This window comes from Schistocerca cancellata, chromosome 6 (assembly GCF_023864275.1).
Source record: "Schistocerca cancellata isolate TAMUIC-IGC-003103 chromosome 6, iqSchCanc2.1, whole genome shotgun sequence".
Classification (NCBI taxonomy): domain Eukaryota; kingdom Metazoa; phylum Arthropoda; class Insecta; order Orthoptera; family Acrididae; genus Schistocerca; species Schistocerca cancellata.
In genome coordinates this window covers 202,038,889-202,065,878 of record NC_064631.1, presented here as the reverse complement: position 1 = coordinate 202,065,878, position 26,990 = coordinate 202,038,889, and the positions used below count along the sequence as shown (strand labels likewise).

Genomic DNA, 26,990 nt, shown 5'->3' with positions numbered 1-26,990 from the left:
CGAATATATTGCTTCCCCCTACTTATACCTCCCGAGGAGATCACGAATGTAAAATTAGAGAGATTAGAGCGCGCACGGAGGCTTTCAGACAGTCGTTCTTCCCGCGAACCATACGCGACTGGAACAGGAAAGGGAGGTAATGACAGTGGCACGTAAAGTGCCCTCCGCCACACACTTGGGTGGCTTGCGGAGTATAAATGTAGATGTAGATGTAGATGAGTTATGCCAAAATTTCATGGTATTAGAATTCTGTCTCCAGTTGATTATGAGAAAACACTGGCAGATTGAGGTTTATCCTTCATATTTGAAGTTCTCAACATCCTTATGTTATGGCTTTTGCTATGAATTTCACAAATTACCGTTGAGCTTGAATGTTTTTATACATTTATCACAAGTTTTAATGGTATTCTTCCATTAGCTTTGAGAAAGAGGTAGACCACATATGCTGATGACACATTAATTGCAGAGGAAATTTAAAAGGAACTTAATGAGATTTATGATTGTCTTTGAAGAGCTCAGCGAAACTGTTAACTTGAAAAAAAACGAATTTGGAGGGAAGCAAGTGAAATTTCTTGGGTTTATTATGAATACATCAGGGATTTTACCTACTCCAGGGCCGGCGGTGGTGGCGAGCAGTTCTAGGCGCTTCAGTCTGGAACCGTGCGACCGCTACGGTCGCAGGTTCGAATCCTGCCTTGGGCATGGATATGTGTTACGTTCTTAGGTTAGTTAGGTTGAAGTAGTTATAAGTTCACTGAAGCAGATTTGCACCTGGTGACCAAAATTGACAGTAATATGTTCCAGCGTAAATCTGTTCCACATTACTGCATTAGAATATCAACCAGGTCTTGCCGCCATACGATAATTACAGCCCACACTGAAACTCTGTGAGTTACTGCACTTTAATTATAACGGCCTGGTATTATTCACTGAAGTAGGTTGAAAAGTCGGAGTGAATCCGTCCACATTTGAATATTTTAGAGCCATTTACGTTTGTTGCGGTAGTTATAAATTCCCTGAAATTAATTGTCAAGTGAAAAAATATCTCGTGTAAAGATAATTCAGAAATAGATGTTTACACGGTTTCCTCAAGTCTCTGCAGGAGATTATAAATTTTTATCCTTCTGATAAGCTCTTTCTGACTCTTGGTTCCCACTTTGTTCCCAACCATTAGGAGAAATAAAATTAAATGTTACACTAAATATAAGGGTAGATCCCGTTGATTGCTTGGGAGGAGACATTCAGTACTGCTTCATCTTTATAGTGTTCTGTTAAGTGAAGTAATTTGTTATGACTTATGCTACTTTTTGAATTATTGTAATTCTCTTTATCATTGTTAGCTGCATTTCAACATTTTCTGGCTTAATAAACCCAATATTCCTTTTTTATATATAAATAGTTCTTGATATTTAACATGATGATCAAGGACTGTGTGTCATAACGAACATGTACTTTAAGGTATAAAGATAGATAAATATTTATGCAATGAATTATCAGCTAATTGGTGGTATAGTTTGGTGGAAATACCATTAAATAAAAACAAGGTAACACAGAGTTTCAAATAAAGTTCGAAACAAACGGTTTTATTTCCCTTTCAGAGCAGTCTTCCACAAGTACAGGGATTTCAAACAGTCTTCGACGTGTGCCCGCCTGTCGCTAGGAGTGGGCGCCCCCGCCCTTGCCTTTGCGCCCTCGCGCTCAGGCGATGATGCCCTTCTCCCTCCAGCTGTCACCGTACTTGGCGAGCGCCTCGCCCTTGGGGTCGTACTTGGCCAGCAGCTGCTTCATCTCCTCCGGCTTGTTCTTGGCGATGTGCGCCATGAACTTGGCCACGGCCGCCTTCTGATTGTCCGAGCACTCGGCGCAGTTCGTCTTCAGCATCTCAGCAATCAGGCCTGTAACATACAGAAAGCTCGACGTCGTAAGCGGCTCTTCTGACCAACTTTGCTGTGAAACTGTTAATGAGCCAAAGAATTCTGCATTGGTTGTGGTACTTGATTTTTATATTGTGGGAAACATGAAGAGGAGGGTCGTTGAGAAACAAAGCGGACTTAGTGACAGGATACATAAAAAGCACAGACAATTCGTATCTTGAGATATGAACTACACTGACGGAAAAAAATCGCAATATCAAAACGTAATGGAATGGCCTTACGCCAGAGTGAACTAACTATAAATTTGGCGAAATTCTTTTTTTAACGTATTTGATATAATCGATCTCTATCTTTCACATTCCAGAGTGACGTAATGTTCCAGGCATTGCAGCCCACAATATACTATGTTGCCACTACCTGTGCCTGAACAATTGACAAACACTTCATTCAGCAAAGTGAACTAAGTCAATTGTCAAAATGGCGACCCAGCATGTTCACTTTGTGTCAGGTGTGCTCAATAACAGTGATTTGGATGTAGAAAGTGGTTGAAGTGATGATTATTTGCCCTCATTAGATATTTCAAGTGGTGATGGTATATACATTCATAGAGTTATCGTGTTGCGAAACACCACCAGGAATACTGTTCGTGAGTGACAGCTCAGCAGTCCAAATCACCACACTGACATACAAGCTTGCCGTGAGGGTGTGTGGCATAACACGAGATTCCTACTGTCATACTAAATCGAGCACCAGGTGCAGATCCAGTGAGTTCATCACCCAGATAGGTTGGCTGCAGGCTCTCAACTGGCCTCGTTTTAACCAACACATTGTCTTCACTGACAGCGAGGCAGTACCAGTTTTCACCAGCAAACACAACAGACCTCCCACCGAGCCTTCCAATGAGCTCTCGCCTGACTCCACTGAACTCGCAAAATGCCAGTGGTTTGCTGGCAGTGGAATGCATGCCATATGGCTTCTGGCTCGGAGCTGTCCTTGAAGTAACACATTTGTAACAGTTCGTCGTTCCTCTGTGGTGCCAACTGCTGCTCGAATTGCTGCTGCAGATGCAGTACGACGCACCAGTGCCATACGTCGAACACAGTGGTGTTCCCTCTCGGTAGTGCCATGTGGCCGTCCCTGGTCTTCTTGCGACTGTTCGTTTCCGTGACAACCGCTGCCACCAGTCATGTATAGTGGCCACATTCCTGCCAAGTCTTTCTGCAGTATCGCAGAAGGAGCATCTACACTCCTGGAAATTGAAATAAGAACACCGTGAATTCATTGTCCCAGGAAGGGGAAACTTTATTGACACATTCCTGGGGTCAGATACATCACATGATCACACTGACAGAACCACAGGCACATAGACACAGGCAACAGAGCATGCACAATGTCGGCACTAGTACAGTGTATATCCACCTTTCGCAGCAATGCAGGCTGCTATTCTCCCATGGAGACGATCGTAGAGATGCTGGACGTAGTCCTGTGGAACGGCTTGCCATACCATTTCCACCTGGCGCCTCAGTTGGACCAGCGTTCGTGCTGCACGTGCAGACCGCGTGAGACGACGCTTCATCCAGTCCCAAACATGCTCAATGGGGGACAGATCCGGAGATCTTGCTGGCCAGGGTAGTTGACTTACACCTTCTAGAGCACGTTGGGTGGCACGGGATACATGCGGACGTGCATTGTCCTGTTGGAACAGCAAGTTTCCTTGCCGGTCTAGGAATGGTAGAACGATGGGTTCGATGACGGTTTGGATGTACCGTGCACTATTCAGTGTCCCCTCGATGATCACCAGTGGTGTACGGCCAGTGTAGGAGATCGCTCCCCACACCATGATGCCGGGTGTTGGCCCTGTGTGCCTCGATCGTATGCAGCCCTGATTGTGGCGCTCACCTGCACGGCGCCAAACACGCATACGACCATCATTGGCACCAAGGCAGAAGCGACTCTCATCGCTGAAGACGACACGTCTCCATTCGTCCCTCCATTCACGCCTGTCGCGACGCCACTGGAGGCGGGCTGCACGATGTTGGGGCGTGAGCGGAAGACGGCCTAACGGTGTGCGGGACCGTAGCCCAGCTTCATGGAGACGGTTGCGAATGGTCCTCGCCGATACCCCAGGAGCAACCATGTCCCTAATTTGCTGGGAAGTGGCGGTGCGGTCCCCTACGGCACTGCGTAGGATCCTACGGTCTTGGCGTGCATCCGTGCGTCGCTGCGGTCCGGTCCCAGGTCGACGGGCACGTGCACCTTCCGCCGACCACTGGCGACAACATCGATGTACTGTGGAGACCTCACGCCCCACGTGTTGAGCAATTCGGCGGTACGTCCACCCGGCCTCCCGCATGCCCACTATACGCCCTCGCTCAAAGTCCGTCAACTGCACATACGGTTCACGTCCACGCTGTCGCGGCATGCTACCAGTGTTAAAGACTGCGATGGAGCTCCGTATGCCACGGCAAAGTGGCTGACACTGACGGCGGCGGTGCACAAATGCTGCGCAGCTAGCGCCATTCGACGGCCAACACCGCGGTTCCTGGTGTGTCCGCTGTGCCGTGCGTGTGATCATTGCTTGTACAGCCCTCTCGCAGTGTCCGGAGCAAGTATGGTGGGTCTGACACACCGGTGTCAATGTGTTCTTTTTTCCATTTCTAGGAGTGTAGCTTCTCGCAGCCTTATCACGCGACTCAGTGGGTTGTTGACAATGGCGTCTTTGTCGCCTTAAAGGAATTCTAGACTAACATCATCACCACGTCCAGTCTCAAAGATAACTAACGCTGACAACCATTATAACAAGTATTTAAAGCAAACCATCCCCGTAGTGTCGCTACTAGCGCCTCTCTTACAGGAGTGACGCAAAATTGGAATAGATACAGAAACACGCCCACCAACATACGTTTATGCTGGATTGATCCACATTCGTGCTAGGATCTCCATTAGTGTATAACAAACGTATGGTTCGTAGTAGACGAGGAAATATTATTTACAGGATAATTTCAAATGAACTTAAAGATGAACATTGACAGGAGAAATCTGCCACTGGCTGATACCCACGTTAAACGAATAAGCAGGTTATCACTGAGTGCTTCTGCAAATCAGGAGAAAATGCGCAGTCGATATACAGGGTGTACATAAAGTACATAAAGTGAGCAAGAACCAAACATCGTCCAGATATTGTAAATAAGTCATTTTGAAGAGAAACCCTGAAAGTTTTTTTCATGTATTCCACCACAGCGTAATTTGGTAATTTGCCGATAGTCTGCGCTAGTCAAAAACATGGCGAGTTCAGGTGCGGAGCGAGCTGTTTCATGAAATGGCCTCCCCAATCACCAGATCTCACTCCGTGTGACTTTTTTCTGTGGGGACACATTAAAGATATTGTGTATGTACCGCCTCTATCACGTGATTGCAGCAGGGCTTCGGGAGAGAATACGGGCAGCGACTGCCACAGTCGGCAATGCCATGCTGGGACGGGTATTCGACTACCATATTGATTTCCGCCGCGTCACTCATAGTTCGCACATCGAATGTTTGTAAAACAAAAAAAACCTCAGAGTTTCTCTTTGAAATGAGATATGTATGACACCTGTAGAATGTTCAGCTCTTGTGCAATAAATAATTGAAAGTGTTGGCTCTGAGCATTATGGGACTTAACATCTATGGTCATCAGTCCCCTAAAACTTAGAACTACTTAAACCTAACTAACCTAAGGACATCACACAACACCCAGTCATCACGAGGCAGAAAATACCCCTGACCCCGCCGGGAATCGAACCCTTGAACCCGGGCGCGGGAAGCGAGAACGCTACCGCACGACCACGAGCTGCGGACAATTGAAAGCGTTCCCGGACCTTATGAACACCCTGTATATGGCCATGATGCGAGGATTGTCTAAACTATGCTGATCTATATTTCACTGAAATATTCCTACATTCACTTCAAATTGTTGCATGATTTCTGCCCTTTAAAATTCGTTCTCAGTCATTCTTTTACTGAATAAATTCTACTTCGTAAGTGAACTCATTGTCTACGCGAATTTGAAAACTTTCAAAATAAAAACAAAATTTAAACGTTTGGTGAATAAAACTGTTGTGTTCAGCATGAATGTAGCTGCAGTGTATAGGAGGAGGAGATTAGTGTTTAACGTCCCGTCGACAACGAGGTCATTAGAGACGGAGCGCGAGCTTGGGTGAGGGAAGGATGGGGAAGGAAATCGGCCATGCCCTTTCAAAGGAACCATCCCGCCATTTGCCTGAAGCGATTTAGGGAAATCACGGAAAACCTAAAACAGGATGGCCGGAGACGGGATTGAACCGTCGTCCTCCCGAATGCGAGTCCAGTGTGCTAACCACTGCGCCACCTCGCTCGGCTGCAGTGTATAGCATACTAGCATATGCATTGCGTAAATGATGTGGAAATAATTCCAAAAGGAAAAGGGATACAGTAATCTCACTTGCAAAAAAAAAGGCTGTTTTTATTTAGTCGTCAGTCTTCTGACTGGTTTGATGCAGCCCGCCACGAATTCGTCTTCTGTGCCAACCTCTACACCACAGAGTAGCACTTGCAACCTACGTCTTCAATTATTTGCTGGATGTATTCCAGTCTCTTTCTCTACAGTTTTTGCTCTCTACAGCTCTCGGTAGTATCATGGAAGTCATTCCCTCACGTGTTAACAGATGTCCCATAATCCTGCCCTTTCTTCTTATCAGTGATTTCCACATATTCCTTTCCTCTTCGATTCTGCGCAGCACCTCCTTATTCCTTACCTCATCGGTCCACCTAATTTTCAACATTCATATGTAGCACCACATTCCTGATGTTTCGATTCCCTTCGCTTTCGGTTTTCGCACAGTCCATGTTTCACTACCATACAACTCTGTGTTCCAAACGTACATTCTCAGAAAGTTCTTCCTCAAATTAACGCCTATGTTTGATACCAGTAGACTTCTCTTGGTCAGGAATGCCCTTTCTGCCAGTGCTAGTCTGCTTTTGATGTCCTCTTCGTTCCGTCCGTCATTGGTTATTTTCCTGCCCAGGTAGCAGAATTCCTTAAATTCATCTACTTCTCGACCATCAGACCTGATGTTAAGTTTCTCTCTGTCCCGGTTTCTGCTACTTTTCATTACTTTCGTATTTCTTCTATTTACTCTCAATCCATATTCTGTACTCATTTGACTTTAAAGTGTATGATGAATGAAACTATTGTGTCCCGCATGAATATAATTGTCATGTATAACACATGCATAACGTAAGTGATGTGTAAATAATTAATTACAGCAGGCCGTAGTGACCGAGCGGTTCTAGGCCCTTCAGTCTGGAACCGCGCGACCGCTACGGTCGCAGGTTCGAATCCTGCCTCGGGCATGGATGTGTGTGATGTCCTTAAGTTAGGTTTAAGTAGTTCTAAGTTCTGGGGGACTGATGACCTCAGATGTTAAGTCCCATAGTGCTCAGAGCCATTTGAACCATATGAGCCAATAAATTGGAACTAGTGTTACTAGAACAAAGGAAACAGAGGTGTAACCTAACCATTAAGCAGATTCCTTGCTATGGAACTAGCGCGTTTTCCTATTTGAATTAGGGTGCAGAAATTAGTTACTTTCTCGGATGAAAAATCACACAGTCTTCAGGCCACAAGTGGCCTATCTGGACCATCCGACAGCCGTGTCATCCTCAGTCGAAGATGCGGATTGGAGGGGCGTGTGGTGAGCACATCGCTCTCCTGGTCGTTATGATGGTTTTGTTTGGCCGGAGCCGCTACTATTTGGTAGAGTAGCTCCTCAGTTGGCGTCACGAGGCTAGGTGCACCCCGAAAAATGGCAACAGCGCATGGAGGCCTGCCAGCCACTCCCGACAGCGCTTAACTTCGGTGATCTCACGGGAACCGGTGTATCCACTGTGGCAAGGCCATTGCCACTTTCTCAGACGACACTGTGTAATTTTTTTATGCTTCATACTGTTTTGTCAAAACTTAGTAAAATGAGATCTCTCAATGTTCTATAAATATGCTGGAGACCAGTAAGCAGTAAAGGGGCCGTATTAATGAGAGAACTATATAGTATCTTGAAGTTAACAGGCTACCCACTTTTGCAGTAGGAAAGAAAAGTTAGAACAGGTAAAGTCAATAGGTTACGTGGCATATTAAAGTTAATTGATAACCTTACGAAATAATATGTCTTGATGCACGTCGTTGTTCAGGATCCCATTTGTTGCTCACAATTTGTCTGGAACTGAAAGCAATAGAGATATTCACAAATACTATACAACATGGAAATATGAACTGCGCTGTCCTCTGACGAGTATGTGATTCTGCTTCCGAAACGACAGGAATACACAAGAACCAAAAAGTGACTTTTCCATGGTGTTAAACAACTTTCCCACTTGTAATCGTCAAACGTGACAATGGTTTTCATCTTTCATTCCCTACCGTAGAGGTCAGGGCAAGCTTTTGTAGAACCTGGTTTCTTTGAAGCAATGCTACAGATCTGGAAGTGGACCAGAGGGGTTCGAAGTTAAAAATGTTCGAAATGTAATTACCTATTCCAGTATTCTGGTTCGTGTGTGTGTGTGTGTGTGTGTGTGTGTGTGTGTGTGTGTGTGTTTTATGTAATACAATCATTCCCCTTCTCCGTTCCCCTCTATGTTCCATCACGGATGAACCACTGGATGAAAGATTGTCGGTACTATGTGGAAACACACGGGTTTATTTTATTTTACTCGTGATTTGGGCGCGAGGAGCTCAAATATTTAAGAGTTAGGCTCTGCATAATACATAATGCCATTCATGTCGGAGTTGAAAAAAAATTTGTATTAATTTTACACGTTGATTAGGCACACCGCTGTCAAAGCACGTAGCTCTTATTTGGATATTATTTAGTATTGATCCTACAGCGAGCACTGGTACTCGAAGACAATTTTTTTGTGCTACCTCCATTATGGGTGAATTCTATTTACTTATATTATTCCATAAACCTACTGCATGTTTATGTGACATTTCCTTTTAAAACTATTCGGACAGTTACTGCTATATCTATCTATTCGTAATGAGCTCATGGATCATGTAATCAAGCGATGTCGTGTCTGTTAATCTGTTTACATTCGTGGTATTACTTTGAGCTACGTTGAGAACCAAATGCAAGTCCGCGAACCAGGTGCTGGTCATATATCGCAAGAAGCAAGGCCTGAGTGCTTTTTTCCTGAGGTACATTGGACACTTCTTTCGTTTCTAAAGATCTCTCCGTATCAAAAAGGAAGTAGTGGGCAGTATGAGTGGGTGTCCTAGAGGGACTGTCACCAAGGGATCTGTCTAGTCGTCCGTAAAGGTAGACCGAAATTTTGAATGATAATCTGTCTAAGGAAACACGGTGTTTCATACGCAGTAGTACTGTTTCTAGACTCCGATTAATATAAGTTCTTCCAGATGACACATTCCTTAACATATCTTGACTTAAAAGATTGCCAGTGCTACGCGCTTATCAGACAGTGTACACGTGCTTGATGAGCTTAATTAGAAGAGATAAGAAACCAAATAAATTGTTCAAAGAACTGATGGGTTTGGAATATGTAATCTTAAATGCATTGGAAATGAAACAGAAGTTGGCTTTTGAAAGCATTCAGTAGCAACTCTGAGGCGTTGCGCTGAAAATAGTAACACGTGGAAAAATCTAGGGAAAGCATTTATCTAATAGCGTAGGTCAAATGTGTGCTATTTCCATTCACAGCATAATTTTCATCGTAAATATGATCTATGTAACTCGTGACTAAGCCAAGCAGAGGCCAAGTCACTTTTCTAGCAGAAACAGCTCATAAGGAAATTATTGCTCCTTTGTTTCTTCAATCACCATGTGTATATAGAAAGCTTTTGAGCCTCGTTTTTGTAGTACGGTACTAGACATGTGATATCACAAGTTACGACTCTGAAAGTGGTTTTTACAAGTACAGTGGATTGCGTAGAATGAAATGTGATTCAGCCCTTGCTGCAAGAAAATGTAACATCCAGTAGTTGAATCCTTCACCGAGAGATAATGAATGCGGTAATGATCTGGGTATCCAAAGGTCCACCGCATCACACAGCCACCGTATGACAAGGTAGAACCCATCATTTAGCCGAGGCTTCACAATTTGGAAGTCACCATCAGTGTTCAGAAGAATCACGCACAGTTGTGCAAGACACTGTATTCGAAAAATACGTTTTGGTGAACTCCTTATGCCGCAAGTATTACGAATGCTCATATGCGGCGATTGAGTAAGGAATTGTCCAATAATTGGCAAACACCTCTAGAAATGCGTGGTTGAACCTAAATGCAGTTGCTAGCCGATCCTGCAGATTTCTGTGTTGCATTTGACCGCGAGCGGCTCTTGTCCATTGTCCTCAATAAGTTGCAAGTAACAGTTGAGTTCAGAACAGTGCCCTGTGTAGTTATGATTGCTTTACGTCGGAGTGACTAAAATCTAACTTGGACAAATTGCTGTTGCTCGTTGGTTGGTTGTTTGGGGAAGGAGACCAGACAGCGTGGTCATCGGTCTCATCGAATTAGGGAAGGATGGGGAAGGAAGTCGGCCGTGCCCTTTCAGAGGAACCATCCCGGCATTTGCCTGGAGTTATTTAGGGAAATCACGGAAAACCTAAATCAGGATGGCCGGACGCGGGATTGAGCTGTTGCTCGTGTGGTGGACACTTTCGTAACCAAGTGAGCCGAAGTGTTTAATGTTTCAAGTGGCACCCTATCGAAGATTTGTACCGCTTGAGAGGAAAGCGTATAACATCAGCCGCTAAGTCACGAGTACGAAAGTGTGTGCTGACGGCGCGTGACAGACGGTCCCTGAAGAGGTTTTTTAAGAAAAACAAGAGGACGACAGATTCAAAAGTTACTGCGAAAGCGAGTGTCGCACTCATGAACCCTGCCAGCACCAAACAACACGAAGGCAGCTCCGAAAGCAGGGAATTGCAGGAAGAACTAGAATTTCAAATCCACTCTTTAGTGTTGCAGGTCGAGTTTACAGACCAAGAGTCAAAAGACGGGATTCAGTTATGAACTGGAGAGCCATTTCATGGTATTCCACGGTGCCAACAACTACTATATCAGGTCGCATTATTGCCTAGGATTATGTAACTACATTGGCAGATCAGGCCCATCGCACGGTGCAACGTTTGTTCCTCAATGGTGACACTGTGTTCCAAGACGACAAGGCCACATCGTTCAGGACTGATTTTTTGAGCAAAAGGATAAAACATCGCCGGCCGAAGTGGCCGAGCGGTTCTAGGCGCTACTGTCTGGAACCGCGCGACCGCTAATGTCGCAGGTTCGAATCCTGCCTCGGGCATGGATGTGTGTGATGTCCTTATATTAGTTAGGTTTAAGTAGTTCTAAGTTCTAGGGGACTGATGACCAAAGCACTTAAGTCCCATAGTGCTCAGAGCCATTTGAACCATTTTTGATGAAGTGTCGCATCGTCCCAGGCCGTACAGTCAACAGATTGCAATTTTATTGAGCCTTTGTGGACTACATTGAAGGGCAAGTGTGTGATTGCTATAGACCACTATCAGTGTTACTTGAAGTTGCTGCTATTTTTCTGGATTAATGGCATAAGATACCTTTAGAAGTCATACAGTACCTGCATTTATCCGTTCTGTGAAGATTGGAAGTTGTTTTGAATTACAACTGGTTTCCTACACCGTATTAGGTGTAGAGAGTAAAACTAAAGTAGGGAAACAACAGCTGTAACTAGTTTCCTGTCGAATACTGTAGATGTGTATGAATGTATACGGTTAATAGCGTCCATCTTCCCATCGTTGCTGTTGCTAAATGTAGTGTGTGTGATGAAACGTTTTATTTCCCGGATAACGTTCGTATTCTTTCTGTCTGAGAAGACTTTTTGAAAATATTCTAAACTGATTGACTTTATGGCAAGGCACACGTCCGAACAATTATACTTTGTTATATGCTTGGTACTCCCATAACTATGTCCTTGTATAACCATTAAAAATATAAACACGACTCTTCACTTTACACATACTTGCCACAGTCAACAGCGGCGATATAATGAAGACACCTGACACTAAGTACGTCAAAGTTTTGTCGATTAAGCAGGGAGCCACTTGTGTAAATAAAAACACGTCTAGCTGTCCTGCTTCATTTTTCATTTCAAAGAATCGAGTCTTCATGTATTTATGGATACTAGACATATTATCTTTCTTTCCACAAATCTGGGTCGGATGAGTTTTGTTTGACACAGTTTCCAACTTGTGGCCAACTTTAAATCCCAAGAGTGAAACGTGTCAGGATTCGCCGAGGATTTGGGCAGCCATATCGTGGTATTCCGAGGTCCCCATAAAACAGACCATCGTTGCGAGCTACATCGATTCATACAAAGACCTGACAACGATTCTTCAAACTTCAGGATGAATGGAAACAAAATATCGATGAATTTTAGAGAGGCTTCTCCGAAGATTAACTATTATAGTAGAGCCTATATACTACAAAGTCCATATGCATCTGACGACACAACGCTTTGTCACGGACCTCTTGCGTCTCCATGTGTTACCCCTCAGTGACAGTCCCATGGTGCCATTTCTCAACAGCATCATGCTCATCCACATATAAAATGTGCTTCTATGATCCGTCTGTTCGAATCTGAAGTACTCCCGCGCACAACAAAATCCCGAGATCTGCCCCCAACAGAACGTGTGTGACACCAGCTCGAACGTCTAGTCACAGTGTCAGTATCCAGGATATCCAGCAGCAGTTACAAAAGTTACCGTCCGCCTTGCTACATCGAAAGATACGACGGTTTTATGAGACCGAATCAGCGCATCGTCCAGGCCAAAAGTATTGGAATGTCACACTGATAAGTGGGTTCGTACTGTTATGTTCTTTGTTCATTTGGTTCGATTTTGTAAACACTGGCATGACGTCAGATACCTTTCTTGACGCTTTACATTTTTTGTCAGATAGTGTATATTTTTAGAGTGGTACACAACTAGTAATGTGACGTTTTTGTGGCCTTGAATCGGAAGACTTGTTTGATATACCTCTCCATGCTACTCTGTCCTGTGCAAGCCTTTTCATCTCCGAATGACTAATGCAACATACATCGTTCTGAATCTGCTTATTGTGTTCATCTTTCATCGTTTGGTCTCCCTCCACAGTCCCCCCCCCCTCCACACACACACACACACACACACACACACACACACACACACACACGTCCTTCCAGTAGTAAATCGGCACTCCCTTGATGTCTTAGGATGCGTATATCAACCGATCCTATCTTCTGGTCAGTTTATGCCATAAGTTTCTTTTCTCCCCAGTTCTATTCGGTATCTCCTCACTAGTTACGTGACCTACCCATCTACTCTTCAGCTTTCTTCTGTAGCATCAAATATCAAAATCTCCTATTTTCTTCTTGTCTAAACTGTTTACTGTCGATGTTTCACTTCCATACATGCCTACACTCCTTACAAATACTTTCAGGAAAGACTTCCTAACACTTAAATTTATATTCGATGTTAACAAATTTCTCTTCTTCAGAAAAGCTTTTCTTGTCATTGGCAGTCTACATTTTATATCATCTCTACTTCGTCCGTCTTCAGTTATTTTGCTGCCCAAATAACAAAACTCATAAACTACTGTAAGTGTATCGTTTTCTAATCTAATTCTCTCAGCATCAACTGATTTAATTTGACTGTATTCCTTTACCCTCGCTTCGCTTATTTTGTTTCTACATCCTCCTTTCAGGACACTGCCCGTTTCATTAAATTGCTCTTACAAGTGCTTTGCTGTCTCTCAATTACAGTCTCATTGGAAAACGACGAAGTTTTTCTTTCTTCTCCCTGAACTTTAAGTCGTACTTCTAATTTTTCTTTGCTTTCCTTTACTGCTTGCTCAGCTTACAGATTGAATAAAATCGGTGACTGCCTACAATCCTATCTCACTCCTTCTCAAACACTGCTTACCTTTTACGCCCCTCGACTGCTTTAACTGGCTTCTGGTTTCTGTAAATAGCCTTTCGCCCTGTATTTTACCCCTGCTGTCTTCAGAATCTCAAAGAGAGTATTCCAGCTAGCAATGAAGTCATAAAAATACATTTCTTTCTCTTCAGCTAATCGCGAATAACATTCGAAAAATGTGATCGTCCGAAACTAAGCAATAGGATTCCGGGGGAATGAGGCAGTTCTACCAGATGTCTTCATCAATCAGTTACCAGCTGAGTAATTACCATATACACGATAGATCAGGTTCGATGCAGTTATGAGGAAAACAGAAAAGGAGAGAGTTTCTAGTATAATTGCTAATATCTACTATCAGGAGAAATGGAAATACTGGGCACAAAATTTTGAAGGGGGATTAAAACTGAGGGAGACGAAATTTAAACTTTGAAATTAGCCGATGATATTATAATTCTGTCAGGGACGACAAAGGACATGAATGAGCAGCTGAACTTAATGTTTAATGCCTTGAGAAAGAGACTGCAATAGGAACATCAACAAATGTGCAGCAACTGTAACGTAAAGTAGTAGAATTATAACAGGCGGTTTTCAGATTTTGATTAGGTAATGAGGAACTAAAAGTAGCAGACGAGTTTTGTTATATGTGCTGCAAAACAGCTGATGACGGCCGAAGCAGAGACCATATACAATACAGTCTGGAAATACCGACGAAAGCATTTGTAAAAAGAGGGAATTTATTAACATCGCATATAAAGCTGCCTAAAGTTTTTGTTCGATTATTTTGTGAATTATTTCACCCGAGAGGTTATGTTTTGGCAGAACTATCAAATTTTTACTGGGTGAATATCACCTGTCCATATCTTTTAAAGGTGTTATACTATTATTTATTGATATGCGATGACAGATTACATTTTAAAATTGTAGACATGTGGTATTTACCATGAAAAAGTTGGAAAGTTCTTCCAAATAACGAACTCGGTTGAGCTAGTCGCAGAATAATAAAACAAAATCTTAATGCAGCCCAAAGTGATTATTCACAGCAAAATGACCATGCTGCTCGTGTTTGAGATAAATTTAAATATTAGGAATATTTTTTGAAGGTATTTGTTTGGAGCATTACCTTGCACCTGGGTGAAATGTGGATGAGAAATTGTTGGGCTGTAAGATTTTGAAATATGGTGCCACAGAAGAATGCTGAAGGTTAAACTGTCAGATCGGTTAACTAATGAGAAGGTACTGAACCGAATGGGTGTGGAAACATATTTATTGTATGACTATTGAAAGAGATCGTTTGATAGGAGAAATGTTGAGACATCGAGAAATAATCGTTGTGGTACTGAAGGGAAATGCGAAGTTAACAATTGTGGAGGGTGATCGATGCTTGACTCTGTAAGAATGTTCGAATGGATGCTTTAGTTACACAGAGACGAAGAGGATTGCTAGGGGTAGATTAGCGTGGAGAGATGCATCAAAGCAGCCTTCGGACAGAAGACCTCAACGACCGCCTGCTGGAAAGCTACTTACTCTTGATGACCTTGGCGCGGGTGTTGCAGCTGTCGTCGGTGTCGCTGAGGAAGCACTTGACGGCCGCGTCGACCCTCTCCGGATCGGCGAGCACGGCGTCGACGTCGATGTTCTCCAGCTGGGAGAGCAGCGGGTTCTCCGACGCGGCCAGCGCCGCGAGGGCGCAGAAGAGGACTACCAGTGAGCGGGCCATGTTGTCGAGCGTCTGCGGGCTGTCTCGCCGGTCTGCAGGCGACTCGGCGGGCAACGCTCTTATAGCCGCCGCCTTGACCCCCACCGCCGCCGGCGGCGGTCGCCGTTCCGAGAAACGAGAGCGCGCCAGGGGCCGGCAACCTCTACTAGCGGCGGGAGGCGGGAGGCGGGAGGCGTGGGGCGTGCAGAGGCCGATTTGCGAAGACTGCCGCTCCGCCGCCGGGCTCGCAATGAGTTGTCCGGAAACCCTGCCACAGCTGTAGAGAGCCAGGAGGTGCCAACATGCCAACGAACGACATTACCGTTTATTGCAGGGACGGGCAAACGTTGTACGCAGCTCATGAGCGCACGGCGCTGCACGTGTGCTACTCGCGTGCAGTCGTCGACCGGGGCAGTGGCGACAACCGGCAGGTTGTGGCAGTGTAGTGCCAGCCTAGGCTGCGGACGTGAATGCGAAGCGACCACTACGTAGTGAACGTTGTATTTCAAGAACCGGAAAATGCAGAGTGAAAGAAGGAAACGGAGAAGTGGATATTTGCTATCTTTTAATAAATAATGGGAGAATCATTTTTTCTTTGTGCAAAAACGTGAAAATTCGAAATGTTTAATATGTGGCGGTATTCTCGCCGGTCAACGGAAGTTTAGTATTGAAGGCCATTATAATAAATTTCACAAGGACGAGTACAATTTACTGTCGGATTCTGAGCGGATGGGGAAATTGACTGAACTTAAGAAGAGCGATCTGACGATACCAGATGACTCTGTCGTAGTTGGCCGGCCGGAGTGGCCGAGCAGTTCTAGGCACTACAGTCTAGAACCGCGCGACCGCTACGATCACAGGTTCGAATCCTGCCTATGGCATGGATGTGTGTGATGTCCTTAGGTTTAAGTAGTTCTAAGTTCTAGGGGACTGATGACCACAGCAGTTAAGTCCCATAGTGCTCAAAACCATTTGAATTTGTCGTAGCTGCTGTTGTCATGAGAGATCTGCGACTTTCTTTCGTCATGTCTCTCATCTAACTGATTTAACATTTTATGGAGCACTGTTTTCAATTTTTCAGGACGACGACAATAATAGCCCAGCGGTATGTGCAAGCTACAAAACAGCGCTTAATAGAGCGAGAGCTGGAAAACCATTTGCTGAATTAATAAGTCTCGGTTAAGAGCAAACATCAGTGATGAAAATTTACGTATCTGTTTGCGTTTGTCTGTATGTAGGAATTCTGTTCTAGATATTAAACGTACTGTAAACTCCACCTGTGATAATCAAATAAAAAGTATCGTAGGTAATAGGTACTCTTTAAAACCATGATTTCTTTCAAGCAATCCTACTAACCTTATTCATTCACTCAATAAAGCAAGTTAGGAAACAAAACGCATTACAGAGGGAGGAGCGGACAGAAGGTATGGTGGGGATGGGAGATAAGCGGGTGCACAGCTTGCCCCTGTGTGCACTCAGAACACCTGTTAACTGCACGCGTGCAAGTGCACCGCACACGTGCAGGATTCCTGCCCGCCCCTGGTCATAATATAGTCTCCTTTACTATTTACAACATTCTGACAACGCAGGGCTAACTTTTCGACCAAACAACTGTAGAAATCACGTGTTTTTGAGGCGAAGAACTCGTCGAGTCATGTTCTGAGCGTAGTTCCATCCGGAAAGGAAGTTTCTTGAAGGCCATTCGACAGAGAGCAGAAAACATGAAAATCTGAAGGCGCAAGATCTCGTGAACAAAGTGTGTACGGAATGCTTTACCAATCCCACTCCTGTATAGAGTTTTATTTCAGTCTAGCAGAATGCGGGAGAGCCTTATCGTGGAGTAGCGTCACTTCACGCACTCTTCCTGGTCGTTGGTCTTAAACTGCGTCTGCAAGATGTCTCAGTTGTTGACAATAAATGTCGGTACTGACGGTTTCAATCTCGGGTAAGCAATTGGTGTTACACCAGACCATCACTGTAATACCAAATGCATAACATCCTTTGTGGAAGAGCGAAGGCCTTTGTACGGGGAGTTGCTGCTTTGTTTTGGGTGCGCCATTCCCTCCTTTTCCATATGGTAGCATAAAGACACTGTTCCTCGTTACTAGTATAGATACAGCATAGGAATGGTAAAATCCACGAACGAGAAGTGTAGAACTTTAGGGATATATAAACTGTATCAGAGTACCAGAGCTGTAACCATAAATGTAATCTCTAAGTGGACGAAGACCACCAACATAAGTGATTATATAAAACATTGTACAACGGTCCTCGATCTCATTTTCTGATTTCATTTTTTGCTTATTTTGCTCGCTCGCTTTGTTAGGTCCTTCGATTCCGAATTGCGCCAGCTTTGATCGATGTTAATTTATTTGGGTTTTCAGCCTTAATCCCTGTCTAGAGAATAATGTTTATTCAGATTCTGGGATAATTAAATGTGTATTAAGCATATAAGTGTATTACGTTCACAGACAATATCTTTTTTTGGTTTCCCCGTCATAACCATTGATTAGTAACTGTGATGGCCAAATGTAAGTGTGTGTGTGTCAATTACTTTGAAAATATATTGTTAAATTCATTTTTATTTCTTTTAAAATACCACTACTTTACTTACAAAATTAGTAATTGTGGAATAATTAATTATGGAAGTTTTTCTTTTGGTCCGCGTAACTTTAAACAGCCATTTGATACTCAGCTGTCTTTTGTCTTTAAATTCCGATAAAACCTGCAATCATTTTTACATTACGAAGTCCAGTTATGAATTACGTATTCTTTTCCAAAGGAAAATTTCACATTCAGTTTATGTATTACCCAAAAAACTCCGTTCCAAGATAACTGTGTATCTACACTCCTAGAAATGGAAAAAAGAACACATTGACACCGGTGTGTCAGACTCACCATACTTGCTCCGGACACTGCGAGAGGGCTGTACAAGCAATAATCACACGCACGGCACAGCGGACACACCAGGAACCGCGGTGTTGGCCGTCGAATGGCGCTAGCTGCGCAGCATTTGTGCACCGCCGCCGTCAGTGTCAGCCAGTTTGCCGTGGCATACGGAGCTCCATCGCAGTCTTTAACACTGGTAGCATGCCGCGACAGCGTGGACGTGAACCGTATGTGCAGTTGACGGACTTTGAGCGAGGGCGTATAGTGGGCATGCGGGAGGCCGGGTGGACGTACCGCCGAATTGCTCAACAGGTGGGGCGTGAGGTCTCCACAGTACATCGATGTTGTCGCCAGTGGTCGGCGGAAGGTGCACGTGCCCGTCGACCTGGGACCGGACCGCAGCGACGCACGGATGCACGCCAAGACTGTAGGATCCTACGCAATGCCGTAGGGGACCGCACCGCCACTTCCCAGCAAATTAGGGACACTGTTGCTCCTGGGGTATCGGCGAGGATCATTCGCAACCGTCTCCATGAAGCTGGGCTACGGTCCCGCACACCGTTAGGCCGTCTTCCGCTCACGCCCCAACATCGTGCAGCCCGCCTCCAGTGGTGTCGCGACAGGCGTGAATGGAGGGACGAATGGAGACGTGTCGTCTTCAGCGATGAGAGTCGCTTCTGCCTTGGTGCCAATGATGGTCGTATGCGTGTTTGGCGCCGTGCAGGTGAGCGCTACAATCAGGACTGCATACGACCGAGGCACACAGGGCCAACACCCGGCATCATAGTGTGGGGAGCGATCTCCTACACTGGCCGTACACCACTGGTGATCGTCGAGGGGACACTGAATAGTGCACGGTACATCCAAACCGTCATCGAACCCATCGTTCTACCATTCCTAGACCGGCAAGGGAACTTGCTGTTCCAACAGGACAATGCACGTCCGCATGTATCCCGTGCCACCCAACGTGCTCTTGACGGTGTAAGTCAACTACCCTGGCCAGCAAGATCTCCGGATCAGTCCCCCATTGAGCATGTTTGGGACTGGATGAAGCGTCGTCTCACGCGGTCTGCACGTCCAGCACGAACGCTGGTCCAACTGAGGCGCCAGGTGGAAATGGCATGGCAATCCGTTCCACAGGACTACATCCAGCATCTCTACGATCGTCTCCATGGGAGAATAGCAGCCTGCATTGCTGCGAAAGGTGGATATACACTGTACTAGTGCCGACATTGTGCATGCTCTGTTGCCTGTGTCTATGTTCCTGTGGTTCTGTCAGTGTGATCATGTGATGTATCTGACCCCAGGAATGTGTCAATAAAGTTTCCCCTTCCTGGGACCATGAATTCACGGTGTTCTTATTTCAATTTCCAGGAGTGTATTTTAAAGTTTCTACTGAAATCATGAAGTGATTTTACGTAAAAAATTAACAGTAGAATCAAAGAAACTGTATTTCATCAAAAAGGGTTCCAGTTTTCCTTAACGTTGCCGTCATTCCTAATTATTTCAAGTTAATTTAGAGAAGTTTCATTTAAAGAAAGGATGTGACGTTAACGCGGTACCTGTTTTTGAAGCTGCTTTACTGTATGTAAATGCCACACAGTGGTGGAATAATCACAGTTCATGCGATTTACCACTTCTCGAGTACAGTAAAGTGGATCATTGTGGAATAATGCGTCTAAACGGCTTCATCGTAGCCCGAAACTCCTCAACGTGAAGAATCACTAATGTCAAAACGATTGTCCTTAAAAGGAGAAAAGTATTTTCTTGTCGGGCTCTGTCCAGTGCAATTATCCCCGTGCACGGCGCAAATATTTCTGGCTGCCTCCGCTGTTGCCACCGGTCTATTAAACTCAAATAGAACCATTTGACCGAAATGTTTTGATTTCTCCACTTGGCACTATATTCTAGCGTCCACAGCTTCTCTTAGTATCTCTAAATGACAAAATTACAATATGTACAGGCAAATAGGGTCAGTGAACTACCAATAAGCAATGACAATCGGTAAGTAAACCCTTAGGAACCGGAATACCAACATCCAAAACAAATACGCTACGAAATTATGCACCAACCTTATACAAGCATACCGGGCAAAATGTCTTACGGTGCGTGACCGAGACTGCCTCTAGTGTCATTTGCCCCTTTCCTTCTCCATACGCAGATATTTCGTAGCAGTAACAATAATTTTTTAAGAAGTTTCATTGTTCTCTTATGATTTAGCATAGTTAATGTAACATTTTTAATTTGTGCAATGTATATGTTTTGATACAATAATGGCTAAAAGAATTAATGAAAGAGATACCAAAATATGAACATACAAATTATTAATTTGCAAAAAACAAGTGTTTTTGTGTCACTCATCCGAAATCTGTTACGTTCCATATTCGTGATTCTTGGTAGTATGCGCTGCTGGAGGATCGTTGCCACTGTGTTTTTCTCGATAGGCGACTCTGTGTAGAGTGATTCATCATTTGTCCGGTTGCTTCAGCTTTGCTTTGCTTTATTGCTGCGAATTCATGTTCCTAGCGGCCCATCGGTTTTTTTTTCCACCTGAATGTGCATTTCAGTACTGTTGGAGTACCTTATCTTGCCATATCGTAGTAAGTTGTCTGTAAAAATTTTTTCTAAGCACCTACTTGTTGGTCTATTGAAATGTTGTTTTCGTATTACTAGCGTTGTCGAGTCGTTCAAAATTTGTTTCACTGGCTTGCCGTGTATGGTGGTGGCATGATGATACATAGACACGATTTTCCTGCGTTACTGACTGTAATTTAAATGTCTTCTTGTAAAGATTTTTGTGTATTTGAGATATGCATTTTAAAACGATTGTTACTGCATCTGCGGATACTCACTTATAAAAACTTAAAAAGAGAGAAACACAGAAAATACACAGAAGAGCCAAAGAAACTGATACAGCATCCTAATATCGTATAGGATCTCCGCAAGCATGCGGAAGTGCCGCAACACGTCGTGACATGGAATCCACTAATGTCTGAAGTCCTGTTGGAGGGAATTGACACCATGAATACTGCAGGGCGGTCCATAAATCCGTAAGAGTACGAGAGGGTGGAGATCTCTTCTGAACAGCACGTTGTAAGGCATCCCGGATATGCTCTATAATGAGTTATGTGGTCAGCGGAAGTGTTTAAACTCAGAAGAGTGTTCCTGGAGCCACTCTGTAGCAATTTTGGAAGTATGGGGTGTCGCATTGTTCTGCTGGAAATGACTAAGTCCGTCGGAATGCGCAATGGACATGAATGGAGGCAGCTGATCAGACAGGACGCTTACGTACATGTCACGTATGAGTCGTATCCAGACGTACCAGGGGTCCCATATAACTCGAACTGCACACGCCCCACACCGTTACAGAGGCTTCACCAGCTTGAACAGTCCCCTGCTGACATGCAGGATCCATGGATTCATGAGGTTGCCTCCATACCCATACAAGTCCCTTTCCTCGATGTAATTTGAAACAGACCTCGTCTGCCCAGGCACCATGTTTCCAGTCATCAACAGGCTAATATCCATGCTGACGGCCCCAGGCGAGGGATGAGGCTTTGTGCCGTGCAGTCATCAAGGGTGCATGAGTGGGCCTTCGGCACATATCCATGATGTTTCGTTGAGTGGTTCGCATTCTGACACTTGTTGATGACCCTGCACTGAAATCTACAGCAATTTGTGGAAGGGTTGCACTTCTGTCACGTTGAACGATTCTCTTCAGTCGTCATTGTTTCCGTTCTTGCAGGATCTTTTTCCGGCTGCAGTGATGTCCGAGATTTGATGTTTTATCGGATTCCTGACATTCACGGTACACTCGTGAAATGGTTGTTCGGGAAAATCCGCACTTCATCGCTACTTCGGAGATGCTATGTCTCATCTCTCGTGTGTCGACCATAGCGCGACATTCAAAATGACTTGAATCTTGACAGCTTGCCATTGTAGCAGCAGTAGCCGATCTAACAACTGCCCAGACACTTGTCTTATATAGACGTTGCCAACCGCAGCTCCGAATTCTGCCTGTTTATATACACTATGTGATAAAAAGTATCTGGACACCCCCAAAAACATTCGTTTTTCATATTAGGAGCACTGTGTTGCCACCTACTGCCACGTACTCAATATCAGCGACCTCAGTAGTCATTAGACGTAGTGAGAGAGTACAATGGGGCGCTCCGGACTTCGAACTGGTCGGGTGATTGGGTGTCACTTGTGTCATAGATCTGTACGCGGGCTTTCCATACTCCTAAACATCCCAAGGGCCACTGTTTCCGATGTGATAGTGATGTGGAAACGTGAAGGAACACGTACAGCAGAGAAGCGTACAGGCCGACCTCGGCTGCCGACAGTTGAAGAGAGTCGTAATGCGTAATAGTCATACATCTCTACAGACCATCACACAGGAACTCAAACTGCAAATAGTGAGACAGTTAGGCCGGAGGTGAGAAAACTCGAATTTCATGGTCGAGCGGCTGCTCATAAGCCACACATCACGCCGGTAAAAGCCAAACGACGAACGGTGAACAAACGATTGAACGGTGGAAAAACGTTATGTGGAGTGACGAATCACGGTACACAATTTGGCAATCCGATGACAGGGTGTGGGAATGGTGAATGCCCGGCAAACGTCATCTGCCAGCGTGTGTAGTGCCAACAGTAAAATTCGAAGGCGATGGTGTTATGGTGTGGTGGCGTTTTTCATGGAGGGAGCTTACACCCCTTGTTGTTTTGCGTGGCATTATCACATCAAATGCCGACAATGATATTTTAAGCACCTTCTTGCCCCTCACTGTTGAAAAGCAATTCGGGGATGGCGATTCTAACACGATGGAGCACTTGTTCGTAATGCACGGCCTGTGCAGAGTAGTTATACGACAATAGCATCTCTGTAATGGACTGACCTGCACAGAGTCCTATCCTGAATCCTACAGAACACTTTTGAGAGGTATTGGAACGCCGACTTAGTGCCAGGCCTCACCGACCGACATCGATACCTCCCCTCAATGCACCACTCCTTGAAGAAAGGGCTGCCATTCCCCACGAAACCTCCCAGCTGCTGACTGAATGTATGCCTGCGAGAGTGGAAGCTGTCATCAAGGCTAAGGGTGGGCCAACATTATACTGAATTGCAGCATTACCGATGGAGTGCACCACGAACCTGTAAGTCGTTTTCAGCCAGGTGTCCGGACACGTTTGATCACATAGTGTTCTCTGCATTTGAATACGCATGCTTATACCAGTTTCTTTGGCGCTCCGGTGTATGTCAGTTAATACTGCTGCTAGACGATGTAGTTCCCGTACGTGCTCCCTGTCCTAGTCTTCCTAACACCTTACTGCCTCAGTTACGTGAATGAAGTTCAGCCATGCACTAATTTGCAATATGTTTTTAACTGGAATAAATAGTCATCTGGCCGTCGTGAAGGATGCAATGCATCGCTTAGTCGTATGTACCTATTCTCATTAGTTATCTTTTTAATGTGTCAATGTTTTGTAATGTACAAGTTACTTACTATTTGGTTTCTATTTTTTAGGGTGTTTGACATTTAGCTTACCCTCGACACTAGTCATCAAGTACTTAAGAAAATTAATACTGCAACAAGGACAGTTCTCTGCAATTTATTGCATAATTTGGTAAACCATACAGATGCTGACGTAATGCCTTCCTGAATGCTGGAAATTGCTGAAGACAATAACGTACCAAGGATAACTTTCAAAGAACTTACGAGGGTGAGTCAAATGAAAACCTTAAATTTGTAATAACAAATCGAAATTTCGCGCCGTTCTCCTGTAAGTTGGTAAGCGTGCTACAAACAGCGTGCAAAATGGCCTGTAGGTTTCAGCATAGTGCAGATGCACACATATCGTCGCAGCATCAGTATAAAGATGGCCGCCCCACTTGCTACTTGCACCAGGGAGGAACAGCGTTCTGTTATTCGGTTTTTGCGTATTGAAGGTGTGAAACCTATTCAAATTCATCGACGAATGTACAACGGTGATTCAAGTCTACAAATGGAGTAGGAAGTTCGCAAATGGTGTGACTTCAGTGGAAGATGCTCCTCGTCCAGGTCAGGCACAACGAGTTGTGACTCCACAGAGCATTGCAGTAGTTGAAGCCATAGTGAAGAAAAACCGCCGAGGGACACTGAATGACATTGCAGCATGTTTACATATTAGTCATGGGTCATCACACTACATTGTGCATGATGTGCTCCAGTTTCACAAAGTGTCTGCAAGATGAGTGCCACGGCAGCTGACTCCTGAAATGAAAGAACGATGTGTTGATGCTTGTGAAGAACTTCTTCGACGCTTTGAACAAGAATTTGATGGTTTCCTTGCAAGAATCGTTACTGGAGACGAAACCTGGGTTCACTTCCATTTTGAGTGTCTTCCTCATCCACCATGCTCACCAGATCTTGTCCCAAGTCATTTCCTTATGTTTGGACCATTCAAAGACGCAATGGGAGGAAAGAAGTTTCGTTCTGATGAAGAGGTACACCACTCGGTGCATGAGTCGTTGCAAGGACTACCAAAAGAATTTTTTTCTAAAGGAATTTATGCGCTTTGTAAGCGCTGGAGGACTTGCATTCAGCGTGGGGGAGATTATGTTGAAAAGTGATACAGCTGTGTACCACTACTGCACAATAAATAATATTTTAAAAAATATTTAAGATTTTCATTTGACTCACCCTCATATATTTATATTAAAATGTAAACTGCTATAATAATCTTTCAGTACATTGAAAATAGAATTTCATGCGGTATTGTAGAAAATGGTTTCTATTATCATTCATGATTATTATTTTAACCAATTCTGTTTTAACTGAACTTACAATCCGTGGATGAGTAACATTTTCGGACTTACCATAATTATCTCTTCCGAGTACATACAAAATCTTCAAATAAACTTCAGATATGACATACGCATGCTAATAACTGAAACTAATATTGGTACAGTGAGCTCTCCTGCAAAAATTTAGACACCCGCTGAATTACACTCAAAAGTTTCTGTAATTTCATTTGAGAAAACTGGTATCGATGGATGCATTGAAGATTACAGAACATGAACCTGGGATCATTACAAACAGTACGATGGTTATTACAGATGAATACAGTAAGCAGATTAAGATGTAGCTTGTAGTAGTTGGCGATGAAGAGGCTTTGACAGGATAGAATAGCATGAGAAGCTGCATCAAACCAGTCTTTGGACTGAAGACAGGAACAGAAACAACAGCCAACATCATCACCTTTCTCCACATCCGTGCCCCTCCATATTTCATCCATGATTGTGTGCTGCTTTCTCCTCAAGATGTTCCCTGACAGCTTGATTGGCAGCTGCTACAGCGCCTCCTCTGAACCCTGTTATCTTTCCTTATGTGCAGATTTGTGAAAGAAGAAGTGTATATTATCCGAGTGACTGGTGTAGCAGATCTACGTGACCGACTTTCGAGTTCGCAGAACTGGTCGCGCCAGAGACAGCTCATTGCCTAGGCCAGGGTGATCCAGTTCGAGTTCCTACCGGCCACGTGCCAGTGAGAGCCCCCGGTCTGTTTGCGGCATAGGGGTCTCGTTCGCTGCTCGAATACGGCCTAGTGAGGAAGATATGACTTAGGGAATGTGAGTGCAACAGGCTCCATTTGGTAGAAAGAAAATTAATTTAAGACAAAAAACTTGAATCGTAGTTTCCGTCTGAAACAAGAAATTTGTTTTTATTCGAAAATGTCGAATCACTTACGGCCAGACCCTGAGCTGTCCCAAAACCGGGACGCTTTATTCTTCTTCGTTGATCCATTATGGACCGTGGGACAACGGCTGGAATGAACTTCTTGATGCAATAATTTACCAATAGCCGTATTTATTGTAGAAATTTATTTTATTTTATGAACTTCTGTGTGCTACCAATTTCGGCATTACATTGATGCCATCTTCAGGTCCCACACGTCATAGTCGTAAAAGCGCTATACATGGAAGGAGCCATATAACTGGATCTGTGAATCAAATCGTTATGCAACAGCTCTTGGTGGCCAGGCGACACAGACTGAGGCGGTTTGGAAACATCTGTTGCATAACGATTTGATTCACGGATCCAGTTATATGGCTCCGTCCATGTATAGCAATTCTACGACTATGACGTGTGGAGCCTGAAGATGGTATCAATGTAATGCCGAAACTGGTAGCACATAGAAGTTCATAAAATAAAATAAATTTCTACAATACATACGGCTGTTGGTAAATTGATGCATCAAGAAGGAACGCTTTATGGTGTTGGATCACGAAACTGCAACTTCTCTAAATTTTATTCTGTTCATGACAGAAATATATTGATTGCACTTACAAGAATGTTGGCCGAAACATAGGTATGACATCGGTTGCCCCCTGTTCTTACAATTCTTTTACATGTAATTCTTGAAGTTTTCCCGGCGTACTGAATACTCTGTGAAGTTTCGATATTGCAGCCGGATCATGTTGACTTCTTGCCACATTACTCCGGCTGGCAGCCGTCCAGACGTCTTTAGGTGAGTGTCCGCCACGGCGGACATTCACCCGCAGATAGCTGGACTTTTGCCCGACGAAATATTGT

At 44.3% G+C, this 26,990-nt stretch overlaps 1 protein-coding gene across 1 annotated transcript; it reads right to left on the bottom strand.

Annotated features, from left to right (window-relative positions):
• Positions 1-1,562: 1,562 nt before the first annotated feature.
• LOC126088248 (ejaculatory bulb-specific protein 3-like) lies at positions 1,563-25,262 on the bottom strand. The gene is made up of 3 exons (XM_049906377.1): positions 25,243-25,262; positions 15,355-15,803; positions 1,563-1,895 (listed from the first exon to the last, which is right to left on the bottom strand). Exons 1-3 carry the CDS (start codon positions 25,260-25,262, stop codon positions 1,699-1,701), a joined length of 666 nt encoding a protein of 221 aa, XP_049762334.1. The 3' UTR covers positions 1,563-1,698.
• Between the last annotated feature and the right edge of the window lie 1,728 nt (positions 25,263-26,990).